Source organism: Sapajus apella, unplaced genomic scaffold (genome assembly GCF_009761245.1).
Source record: "Sapajus apella isolate SASKATOON/1434 unplaced genomic scaffold, GSC_monkey_1.0 scaffold143, whole genome shotgun sequence".
NCBI lineage: Eukaryota > Metazoa > Chordata > Mammalia > Primates > Cebidae > Sapajus > Sapajus apella.
The window spans coordinates 2603260-2614779 of record NW_022437083.1 but is presented as its reverse complement, the minus strand read 5'-3'; the positions used below and the strand labels follow the sequence as shown (position 1 = coordinate 2614779).

The following is an 11520-nucleotide window of genomic DNA, read 5'->3' as shown; positions in this document are numbered from 1 at the left end:
AGTGGTACAATCTCAGCTCACTGCAACCTGTGCCTCCCGGGTTCAAGTGATTCTCTCGCCTCAGCCTCCTGAGTAGCTGGGATTACAGCTGTGTGCCACCATGCCTGGCTAATTTTTGTACTTTTAGTAGAGACAGGGTTTCACCAGGTTGGCCATGCTCGTCTCGAACTCTGACCTCAGGTCATCCACCCGCCTTGGCCTCCCAAAGTGCTGGGATTACAGGTGTGAGCCGCCGTGCCCGGCCAAGGCTCTCCTTAGTAGCACAATCAGAGCTCGCCTTCCTGCTCCTCCGACCCCAACTCGCCAACACAGAGTAGTTCTGAGGGATTTCTCCTTATTCCTCCAGGAGAGAGGGGGCTTAACCTGGATTCTAGAAGAAGCTCTTGCTTGCTCCTAGACCCGAGTCAAACGGCAGTTTCTGTTATGTTTGGGATGGCCACTCCTCTATTCTCTGCCCCATCCAGAAAATAGGGTGCGTTATTCTTTTCCTTCTCTGACAAGCTTGCCAACTTCTTCCTGTTCCGGGAGAACAGGGGCTGGGCCGTCAGCGCTGAAAGGCGGCTCAGAAACCCCACCTCATTTTCAGGTGGGGTACTGAGGCCTGGCCTGGGGAGGGTGCAAGCACATCCTTCCCTGGCCAGTCTCCAGCTTCACGTCCTCCAGCTGGGGGGCAGAGACGATGGCGATGCCCTTGTGTATGTTTAAGTGCAATGGCACTTTAAGAAAACAGGAGCAATTTTATGAAAATGAACTGCTGCCGTTCCGTGGGCAGCCGCGGTCAGCAAGGCTGGGGCTGGAGCGCTCGCTCCGTGAAGCCGGACGCATGTGGCTGCCTTGGCAGCACTGGGTGCTCCTGCTCCTGAATCCAAAAAGCAGCTGGATAAAATGTTTATGTTTTCTCTCAAAACCAAACAAAGAAAAACTAAATTAACGTGTGTGTGTGGGCTGAAGCACCCTGGGTTCACCCGCCCACCGCAGTTGTCCCACACCGTCCCCGGATGGACTGACTCACCGGCCGTCACATCACGCACGTCTTCCCTGGAGAGGGGCTGGAAGACCACGTCGCTCCTGGGCTCCTCACGCCTCCGTGGAACCTGCTGGTATAAGAACGCCTCCACCACGGCGGCCAGCAGCTGGTTGTTCAGGAAGTGGATGACAGGGCCCCCAGGGCGGTACTGGAACTGCGACGTGACCGTCCAGTATTGAACGGGGCTTTCTGAGGCCGGTGCTGGGGAATCGCTGTGTGGGAGGGCGACAGTGAGGGCCGGGGCCCGGTGAGGAAGAAGACCTGGGGCTCAGGGGTCACCGTCCCACTTACATTCGGTTCACTTCGCTGTTGTAGAGAAAGGCCCGCACGTGCAGGGTCCGCAGTCTGTATGCCACCTAGGGCAGGGGACGAGGGAAGGGGGGATAGGCGGTGGGGGGTGGGCGTGAGGCCCCATCCAGAGAGGAGGCCTCCCCCACCTTGACGCGTTTGTTCATCCCTGTTTCCTCCTTGAATGTGAGTCCCAGGACCCGGACACATGTCTCGCCCAGCTCCACATCCTCGCCCTCTGGCCTAGCCCAGTGACTGTCACGGGTCCTTGTTTAATATTTGTGGTGAGGGAAGCGTTTTCCATTCTCTCCCCTCCTAGGCCTCATATAACAAGCGGAGGATCTGACGTGCGTGGCCCCTCCTTGCCTCTGATCCACAACTTTTGGCCCCTGCCCCAGCACATTGGACATCAATTGTTTAGGCAGAACTAGGAGGTGGTCGGGGCTGCGGGTGTCAAGGTGACTTAGGAGGAGTCTAACTTCAAAGAGTGCGCAGTCTGGTGCAGGTGACAGCTGTCAGCAGATCTCACCATGTGGAGTGCCGTGCTGGCAGCAGCCAAAATAGCAAAAGTAATTTCTGAGTACTTGTATGTCGGGCATCGCACTGTTCTACACACATTGTTGTTATTTTGAGATGGAATCTCACTCTGTCGCCAGGCTGGAGTGCAGCAGCACGATCTCGGCTCACTGCAACCTCCACCTCCTGGGTTCAAGCGAGTCTCCTGCCTCAGCCTCCTGAGTAGCTGGGACTACAGGCATGCACCACCGTGCCCTGCTAATTTTTGTATTTTTGGTAGAGACGGGGTTTCACCACGTTGGTCAGGCTGGTTTTGAGCTCCTGACCTTGTGATCGGCCTGCCTCGGCCTCCCAAAGTGCTGGGATTACGGGCCTGAGCCACCGCGCCCGGCCACACATTGTCATTTAAACGGTGATACAACCTATTGACTCAGGTGCTATGACTGTCCCTGTGTTTACAGATGACCCATTATATAATGTGTCTAATTAGCACACTTGTTCTAGTGAGTGGCAGGGCAGGGGTTTTGAACCTGGGTGTGCAGGATTCAGAGCTGCAACAACTCAGCAATTGCGCTACTTTGCCTGTGACTGAGGTATGGCATGGGAGCCAAGACAGAGCCCCCAGTTCCCTCTGGGAAGCCACGGAAGACTCCCTGGACGTGAAATGCCCTTTGTTTTCTTTCAGATAACACCCAAGAAGTACAGGTCCTGAGAGATTCTTAGAGGGAGAGGCTGGGGTGACCTGGCACCCTGGCCTCTGCTCATGATGAGTTGGTGACTCCAACCCCTTCTGAGGTTTCTGTCCTGAGCCTTCCTCACTTCCTAACCACCTGCACCTCCCATGGGGCAAGAGGCTCCGGCCTCCTCTGGCAATTGAATCCAGATGGATGACAAGATGAAGGATGCCCAGTGATGGCTCAGCCCTGGCCTGAACCCCCAAGCTCTCCTTCCCACCCAGAGCGCTGCCTGTAGCACTGACCGAGGCGTTGACGTCTGCCATGGAGGCATTTTCCTCTTCGCTGAGCAAGAGCTGGATGACTCTTAGGGGAGGTTCTGGAGATGGGAGAAGGAAATTCATCATCATCCTATGGTTTACCCAGACTTACCCAAGAAGTTTGCTGGGCCAGCCCAGGGAGACTACTCCATTCCACAGTGACAGAAGGTCACTGAAGAAATCAGGAGAAGTGGCCCTCACCCTAGTGCTCATTCCCTTCTGGTCAGGGTCTCCCTGACTCTCATCTACCTGAGCCAGCTATGAGGTCTCTGCCTCCACCCTTCCTCAGTAGGTCCACAAGCCCATGGTCCTCGCCATGACAGCGGCCCTTACCAGCTCCCTCAGCCCACACCTTACAGCACCCCAGAGAAGCCTGGAGCTCTGTGCCGTGACCCCAGAGCATCCCCATCTTCCCCAAAGGTGGGAGAAGTGACAGGTGGGGATGGCAGGGCATCTGGTGGTACCCAGGCTGACAGTCGGAGTGAAGTTGTTTCCAGCCAGGAGGCAGTGGCTGTCGGTGAAGGCTGGGGGGCAGGTGCACGAGGGCTGGCAGCCCAGAGCCTCGGAGATGTAGCAGTGGCCTTGATTGTAGCAGTAATTCACAGGGCAGGACTGATTCCGACAGAGGGGAGAGCTGCCCAGAGCTGCAGAGGGAGCAGGGAGGTCAGCAGCAGCGGGCAGCAGAGGGAGAGCCAGCCCGTGGAAACCCGCTCTGGGACAGGCCTGGTTTCTTTCCCGCAGTGTCCTGCTGTGGGCCACTCGGAACCCCAGACCCTCCTTCTCCCCTTTTCCAGGCATTTCTCTGCAGGGAAACGCTCTTCCTCGGCCAGGCAGGTATTCTTCCACTTCCGCAGTGGGAGTGGAGCGTTTCTCAGACCCTCTGCTTCAGAAAGGACCCCGAAGGCCGGCAGAGGGGGGCCCCGGCCGGCTCTCCTCACACTCTCCCCTCTCACTTCCATCTCCTTTTCTGCCTTTATCAAAGCTGCAGTCCCACCCACTCTGGCCTTGGCTCTGAAGGCACAGTGATCTCTAGATTGTATTTGGGTGCCTTAGGGGGCTGGGTAAAGGCCTCACTGTGATCTCCCTCGTCAGACTCTGGTGGCTCAGAGCGGGAGGGACGGATGGCTGGGAGGACTCAAAGGGAAAATCAGGCACCTTTACTGCTGGATCCCCGTGCCAGCACCCCCAAATGTCCTGATTTGTGAGATGCAGAGACCTGGGCCTTGTGTCTCTGAAGACGCCCAGGGAGCCTGAGGACCCAGCCTTCCTGGTTCGCTGGCCGCTGAAGTCTCCTCTCTCTTCACTTTGGCCTGGGGTTTTCCCCATCAATGTCTCGGGGGTGCTGAGCACTGTCCCCTCCCCTGTGCCTGTACCACCTCTTCTCCTTCAGCCCCACACCATCTACCACCCGCTTTCCAAGCCTACCTAGACTGGGCGTTCTAAGGCTTGCTGGAAATGGGAGAGAAAGGGACTGCCTTTGGCTGTCTCCACACTTGAGCTACCACCTGTCCCTGAAGCCCCTCCTCCAGGCCCTGTTCCCAGCTTACCGGCACAGTGCCGCCCATCCCCAGTCAGGCCTGGAGGGCAGGCCTCACAGCCCTTCCCAGGAACGCAGCTGACATTTGGAAAGCACGGCTCCTCACAGGCGTCCGCAGAGCGCTCGCAGTAGCGGCCGAAGGTGCCCCTGTCACACTTGCAGCCAGCCACCTGGAGAAGGGTTGCTGATCACAGGGAGGCCAGGAAACCAAACTAGTAAGGGCTTCTGGGTGTTTCTGACGGATCCCTCTGGCTTGAGAACCCGTGGACCCTGAGTCATGTCTTAGCTCTGCCAGCACCTACTGAGCACCGTCTTGGGCCAGGCCTGAGGGCTGCAAGGCCCTGCCTGAAGCCACACGGTAGTGCTGCCCATTTGGCCTCCCCGGGTCATTGTTTGCCCTGACCCCCCCGGTCCTGCACCAGGAGCTCAGCCTCTTCCATCTCGCACTGTAGCTCCTTGCCTGAAATCCTTTCCAGAGTAAGACAGGGAATGAATGAATGACTGACCGAATGCATGAATGAAATGAGTGTGTACGTGTATGTATGTATGTATGTGTGCTCTACTACTGCCTGAAAACTGGATTCCTAATTTATTTATTTATTTTGAGACAGGGTCTCACCCTGTCACCCAGGTTGGAGTGCAGTGTCTTGATCTCTGCTCACTGCAACCTCCACCTCCAGGCTCAAAAGCTGTCCTCCCACCTCCCGTCCTCCCACCTCCCGTCCTCCCACTAGGGAGGAGCTGGGACTACAGGCATGTGCTATCATGCCCACTTTTTGTATTTTTCTTTTTTTTTTTTTTTTTATGAGGCAGAGTCTCATTCTGTTGCCCAGCTGGAGTGTAGTGTCTCAATCTCGGCTCACTGCAATGTCCACCTCCAGAGTTAAAGCAATTCTTGTGCCTCAGCCTCCTGAAAAGCTGGGATGACAGGCATGTGCCACCACACCCAGCTAATTTTTTGATTTTTAGCAGACACGGGGTCTGGCCATATTGTCCAGGCTGGTCTCGGAGTCCTGAGCTCAAGCAATCCGCCTGCCTCAGCCTCCCATGTGGCCTGCAAACTGGATTTCATCTAAGCTGAAGTTTGACCTCCTTTGCTGACTCCCAAGCCAGGAAGACGGAGCCTCCCTGCTAAGCACCGTAAGAAATGCAGCAACCAGAACACAGCCCAGCAAAGGCTGTGGCTCACCAGGCTCCCGACTCCCCTCTCAAACTCCCTTACTGAAACGACTCAGGGAGTCTCCCTAAAATGGAATCTCTAACACGTTCTACTCCCAAGAGTGGCTATTTGGGGACACATAGAGTGGCACATCAATTTCAATCTCTCTTTTTCCCACTATGTATTTTATCCTTTTCCACCCCTCAACCCCCCAGCCCTCCTTACCTCCATCCCTTTCAAGTGCTCATTCTCTGCTCATGCTTCAGAAGGGGGTAGGGGTGTGTGTGTGTGTGTGTGTGTGTGTGTAAGGGGTGAAGGAGGTGGTTTGTGTTGCCAGATAAACACTTTCCTTTCTGGCTCTTTCTTTACAACCAAAAAGAAAAAAAAGCAGACAGGACAAGAGTTGCGGAATGAGGCCAAGTATCTTGGCTAGAAACATGGAAAAGTAATGTCTCCAAACTGGAAAAGATGTTTCTTTTAGCTGGAAGGAGACAGTGAAAGACAAAGCACAGGGGCTTGGAGCTGCCAGGAGAGGGGGGACCTGCAGCTGTCTCCCCAGCACCGTGATGATGCTATCCAGGGAGAAATGCTGTGAGGGGCTTCTAGGGAGACGGGGCCGGAAGCAGCCTCGTAAAAGGTTTCCTGTGTCTGAGCAAGGCGCAGAAGCGGCGGCACATCTCCCTGGGTCTGAAGGGGAGATGGAGGGCAGAGCTGTGATGGAAACCTGTGTGGACTCATGCCCAGGGACCCCATGCCCACCTCCCACCCCACACCTCAGGGCCCTCTGCTGGGCTTGGCCGCAGAACTGTGGAACTGGGAACCACTGGGCATGGTGAGAAAGACGGAGGTGGAAGTTTCCTGCCAATCTGGCAGAAGGGGAGGTGGGAGATAAACATTCAGTTCAACTATAAGCAATAAAGAAAGTTCTCTAGGACGGAGGCGGTGGCTCACCCCTGTAATCCCAGCACTTTGAGAGGCTGAGGCGGGCGTATCACCTGAGGTCAGGAGTTCGAGACCAGCCTGGTCAACACAACACAGTGAAACCCCGTCTCTACTAAACATACCAAAAATTAGCGGGCACAGTGGCGGGCACCTGTAGTCCCAGCTATTCAGAGGCTGAGAAAGGAGAATCGCTTGAACCCAGGAGGCGAGGTTGCAGTGAGCTGAGATCGTGCCACTGCACTCCAGCCTGGACGACAAGACCAAAACTCTGCCTCAAAAAAAAAAAAAAAAAAAAGGTTCTCTGTCTTCCCAGGTGAGTTTTATGGCCTAAGACTGGTATCCTCTCTACTCATCTGTCACAGCTCCACCCACCTCCCAACACAGACACGCCCAGGAGGGGCAGAAACAGCATCCCTCAGCGCAGAAACTCCTCCACCTCCTCCCAACACTCACCTCCAGGGAGGAGCTGCCCACCCTGCTGGTCTGGTTGTACAAACACTGGCTCTTTGCACTGCAGTGGCAGACCGTGGTCCTGGGCTGGAGTGCGGAGGACAAGCCCGTCTTGGCACTTCTTGCTAGAATCTCCAGAGAGAATGGCTCCAGCGACTTGGGTGTCCACAGCAATGTCCCATTCTCTGCCCCAGGGAAAATGAGATCGTTGAGAGCTGGGAGACTCCTGTGCTCTGTGGTCTGATGCACCCTGGCATCTAAAACCCCGATTGCTGATGCAGGATTCCCCCACCCCTCTGAGACCACCCTCCCCCTGCCCCAGACAGATCTCACTGGTCATTTTCTTTGAGCAAGGCTGGTATGCGGGGCTAATCCTGGTCACACTCCCAGCTGGAAGGAGGTCGCACCAGCCCAACTTACTGATTGTAGCAGGGGACGCCACAGAGGGGAAAGCAGTTTTCCCCTGAAGAAACCCCAAAGGGCAGCCCTGCCTGGGCTTGCACTAGGATGGGCCACCCTCAGGGATGCAGGATAACACTGGGATCCTCCAGACACCTCCCCGGGCTACACGCCACTCAAACTGGCTTCAGTCTCACAGCAACCCCATCCTTTGCCCTGATTTCTCACCCACCCCCACTTCCTGGACATTTGACCAGACACCCCCTCAGACACCGGACTAGAGTGAAAGACGGTGACATATCTTCTGATCAAATTTATATTTCTCAAGAAAATATGAAAGTCTCCTTAAAACAGCAGGTTGAAGGGAAGTGACAGACGAATGTAATTCTTCAAGTGTGGAGCCCGGTGGAGAAGAAAGTCTCCCAGTGCCATTGTCCTACACCTGGGAGGACACACATGGGCAAAGGGGATGAGGGCACAGCAGTCCCTTCTGACACACAGAGAGAAAGGAACTCAGGCAGAGGCAAAGGGAACGCAGAACACGCTCCCTGGGGGCTTTGGTTTAGCCAAGAACAGCCACCGAAGAATTAGTGCTGGTAAGACAGACAGCGGCGTCCCCTGTGCTTTGACCCTTTGGCCTCGATCATGGATGCAGGCCTCGGAGTCCCTAACACCTTTACAGAGAGGGACCCATGACGCCTTACTGGGTCCTGGTCCAGGAAACCAGAAGAGGAGAGACACAGCTGGGTAAACATGGTTACCACACATAAAAAGAGCAAGAAAGGCAGTGAACAAAAGTATTTTTTATATTTCTTTAAATTTTGTCCTGCATTAGATGCTTCCTTTAATAGATATAAAAATGTTGTGATTGGTAATTTTAAACTGTTGCACTTGATTTTCTAATAACTTGGTGGATGCATAATGATAATTAAAGATGACTGCATATGATCAGATTGAGATTAAATAATCTTTGAATCAGTTCCTTTTTTGTTGAAATGGAGTCTTGCTCTGTTGCTCAGGCTGGAGTGCAGTGACTCGATCTCGGCTCACTGCCACATCTGCCTCGCGGGCTCAGGTGATTCTCCTGCCTCAGCCTCCCAGGTAGCTGGGATTTCAGGCGCCTACCACCACGCCTGGCTATCTTTTATATTTTTAGTACAGAAGGGGTTTCACCATGTCGGCCAGGCCGGTCTCAAACTCCTGACCTCAGGTGATCCACCTGCCTCAGCCTCCCAAAGTGCGGGGATTGCAGGCATGAGCCACGGCACCTGGCCTGGGGGACACCTATTTGAGTTATAGGGATCGTTCCAAAGAAATGCCAGTCCTGGATATTCAAATGAACGAGTGACAGGAAGTTTTGCTGGGTATAGCGATGCAAAATTTCCCAAAGTTTGATTCTGACCTCATCCCCTACCTACCTCCCCACTTTCCCCAGTCAAACATTCTTACCGAAGAGCTTAAAGTCGGTACAATTGTCTCTGAGCATGAAGGTGACATCCTCAGCATTGCTGGTGTACTGAATCAGCACGGTCTGCCCCTTGTAGGCTTCAACCACAGGGCTACCCTCGATGGAGGGCGGGTACTGATCTGAAACACAAAGAGGGGATGGGGGTTCCAAGGCAGGACAGTCCCCTGCTTCCTCAGCCTCCTCTCTTTCTCAGCTACAATATATGTGGGGTGTTCCCAGGACTGGGACCCGCCTCTGGAAGAAGGAGCCTGCTCTCAGACCGAAGCACAGCAGCTTGGGACTGTGCTGCCCACTGTTCAAATCTTTAGTTCTCTTTCTCTCCCCACCTCCTCAAAAAGAGTTCCCTTTCATAATCTTTCCTGAACACAGTGCTACACTGGGTGTGACAAAAAGTGAATTACAGAGCAGGCTTGTTTAGACCATCACAGAGCTGTGCCTTTGGCAAAGGGCTGAAAACCTGGAGGGGAATGTCTAAACGGACATTGCATTTGTTCGGAAATACAGAGGGAGGGAAACCTTTTCATGGGTCTGTTTCTTGGAGCCCTGCCACTTCTGTTTCACAGTTTGTCAGTCATTTAACAAGTATTTATTGAGCTAAGTGGCTGGCACTGTCTGGGGAGTGAGGGTACAGTCATTAATGAATAAAAAAGATTCCTGTGAAAATTATAAAATACGTTGAGTCATAATAAATGCTAAGGGGAAAAGAATAAAGCCGGGAAGGCAAACAGGAAGTGTGGGTGAACGTGACATTTTAGGGTGGCCAAGAGAGGCCTCGCCGGGGAGGGGACACTGGCATAAAGGGGATGAGGGGGAGGGGCAAGCCTGTGACTGTCCAGGCCAGAGAACAGCATGTGCGAAGCCTGGTGTGTCTGAAGAACACAGGGAGCCCGGGGCTGGAGTGGAGGGAGCTGGGAAGGGGTAGAGCGCCAGGAGAAGATCTCTGGGAAGCGGCGGGACCAGGCTGAACAGGCCTGAGGCCACCGCAAGGATGGAGAGGGTTTGAGCCGAGGAAGAACCTGCTCGGTGAGGGCAGACGCGCAGGGCCAAGCAGGGTCAGGGAGGGCTGCTCCTCCTCAGCCCCCGCTCTGAAAAGGCCTCCTGGGGCCTCGGGCCACTTACTGACGGTGGCGTTCACCCGCTCGTAGGTTTTACGGAGCGCCAGCGTGTGAAGTCCAGCGCCCGCGCTGCGCGTGGCGAGGGCGTCGTAGATGCAGGCTCTGTCTCCGTTGCAGTTGGAGATCAAATCTCCATCCAGGGAGCTGCTGGTTTGCAGCTGGTCGTAGAAAACAGGGCTGAAGCCGGGGGGCAGCGGGTCATTCCTGTCCCCGAGGAGGCCTGTCCCGTTGATCTCCCCTGTAACATGGAACACGCAGGGCTCACGGCCGTGTGTCAGGTGTGGCACTCGGCCTCACTCTGTCTGTGTCCACCCTACCCCTCACTTTACGTGGCTGGGGGCGGCGGGAGTGCAGGGCCAGAACGGTTTCCAGCTTGCGTCTGGAAGCGCCTGCTGCAATGAGAGAGGCCCTCCACCCCGCCCTGCTCTCCCCCAGGTAGAGAGATACAGCTGGGTTGGCAGCGGAGGGGACAGACCTGCGGCAGCACAGACCCCTCCGACCTGCTTCCTACAGGCCCGAGGGAGGCGACAGGAGCACACCGGCTCGCCTCAGCCCGGCCTGCCCCATCTGCCCTGTCTGCCCCAGGACTCTGCCCAGACTCACAGGTCATTCCATAGCGGAAAAGCGTGGCCTCAGAGCTGCTTAGGGGAATGGCGGAGCCGTTGGGCATCCTGAAGTCGTCCTCCGGGTTGTTATTCCAGATCCCTGGGGGACAGGGTGGGAGGTTGGCCACGCTGGGCACGCGGCTGTCCCCTTCCCGGCCCGCATCGGGGGACGCAGGGAGGAGCGGCCGGGACCGAGCCTCTGCCTTTGCACCTGCGGTCAGGCCTCCAGGGGAGCTGGGGGGGCCGGGCCTTCACACGCCGCCCTCTGCTTACGGGGGGGCAGAGATGCAGGAGGGGGCGAGGGGCGTGGGGGACAGGAGGGAAGGAGGGAGGACGGCCGTGCCCCCGCCCCGCCTCGCCGGAGCCCGCCCTGCCGCTCCCCTGGAGCCGGAGGAGGGCGGGGGGGGGGAGCCTTAGCGCAGGCGGAGAAGTCCCCCCCAGGCCCGCTCCGGGCCCGAGGGCTGCGCCCCAGGACGGGAAGGGACGGGAAGGGAAGCCCAGCGCCGCAGACGCAGGTCCGAGCCGCCCTCACCCAGGAGGCCCTCGGTGCGGTCCCGGTACTCCCGCGGGAGGCTGGCGGAGGCGTGGAGGGCGCTGGAGAGCGCGGTCACCGAGACCGCGGCAGAGCCGTCGAAGCTGGCCGAGACCTCGGGGCCGCTGCGGCTCAGCAGGACTCCGGGGGCGCTGAACGTCTCCAGGCCTGGAGCACGGGGAGGCAGCTGAAAGGAAGCCAGGTCGGACGGCAGACCCGCCCGACGCCTCCCTCCCCGAGCTGACACCGGAGGGCTCCGCGCTGGAGGCGGGAGAAGGGAGGCGGGGAGCTCAGACCCCACTCCCGGGAAAGGGGGAAAGGCTGTCCGCACGCGGCTCCCTTCACAGCTCGCTGCTCCGGGCGGGGGAGAGGGCAGCCGACACACCCCGGCCCCCCTCCCAGCCCCCCTCGCACCCTCCCTCCCAGCCCCCCTCGCACCCTCCCTCCCAGCCCCCCTCGCACCCTCCCTCCCAGCCCCCCTCGCACCC

The 11520-nt window shown here is 56.8% G+C and overlaps 1 protein-coding gene across 2 annotated transcripts in view; it reads right to left on the bottom strand.

Moving 5' to 3' along the window:
* LOC116540612 (mucin-4-like) overlaps nt 1-11520 on the bottom strand; it is a 27791-nt gene that overhangs the window by 5068 nt on the left and 11203 nt on the right. The window contains exons 13-22 of one of the 2 annotated variants that reach the window (XM_032264168.1): nt 11033-11200; nt 10499-10600; nt 9900-10133; nt 8762-8899; nt 6917-7098; nt 4373-4532; nt 3290-3469; nt 2811-2884; nt 1319-1383; nt 1013-1239 (exon numbers count right to left, since the gene is read on the bottom strand). In XM_032264168.1, the coding sequence (XP_032120059.1) occupies nt 1013-1239; nt 1319-1383; nt 2811-2884; nt 3290-3469; nt 4373-4532; nt 6917-7098; nt 8762-8899; nt 9900-10133; nt 10499-10600; nt 11033-11200 (1530 nt within the window). Of the gene's footprint in view, nt 1-202; nt 1240-1318; nt 1384-2810; nt 2885-3289; nt 3470-4372; nt 4533-6916; nt 7099-8761; nt 8900-9899; nt 10134-10498; nt 10601-11032; nt 11201-11520 lie in introns of those variants that run through there. The other variant, XM_032264167.1, reaches the window with a different exon arrangement.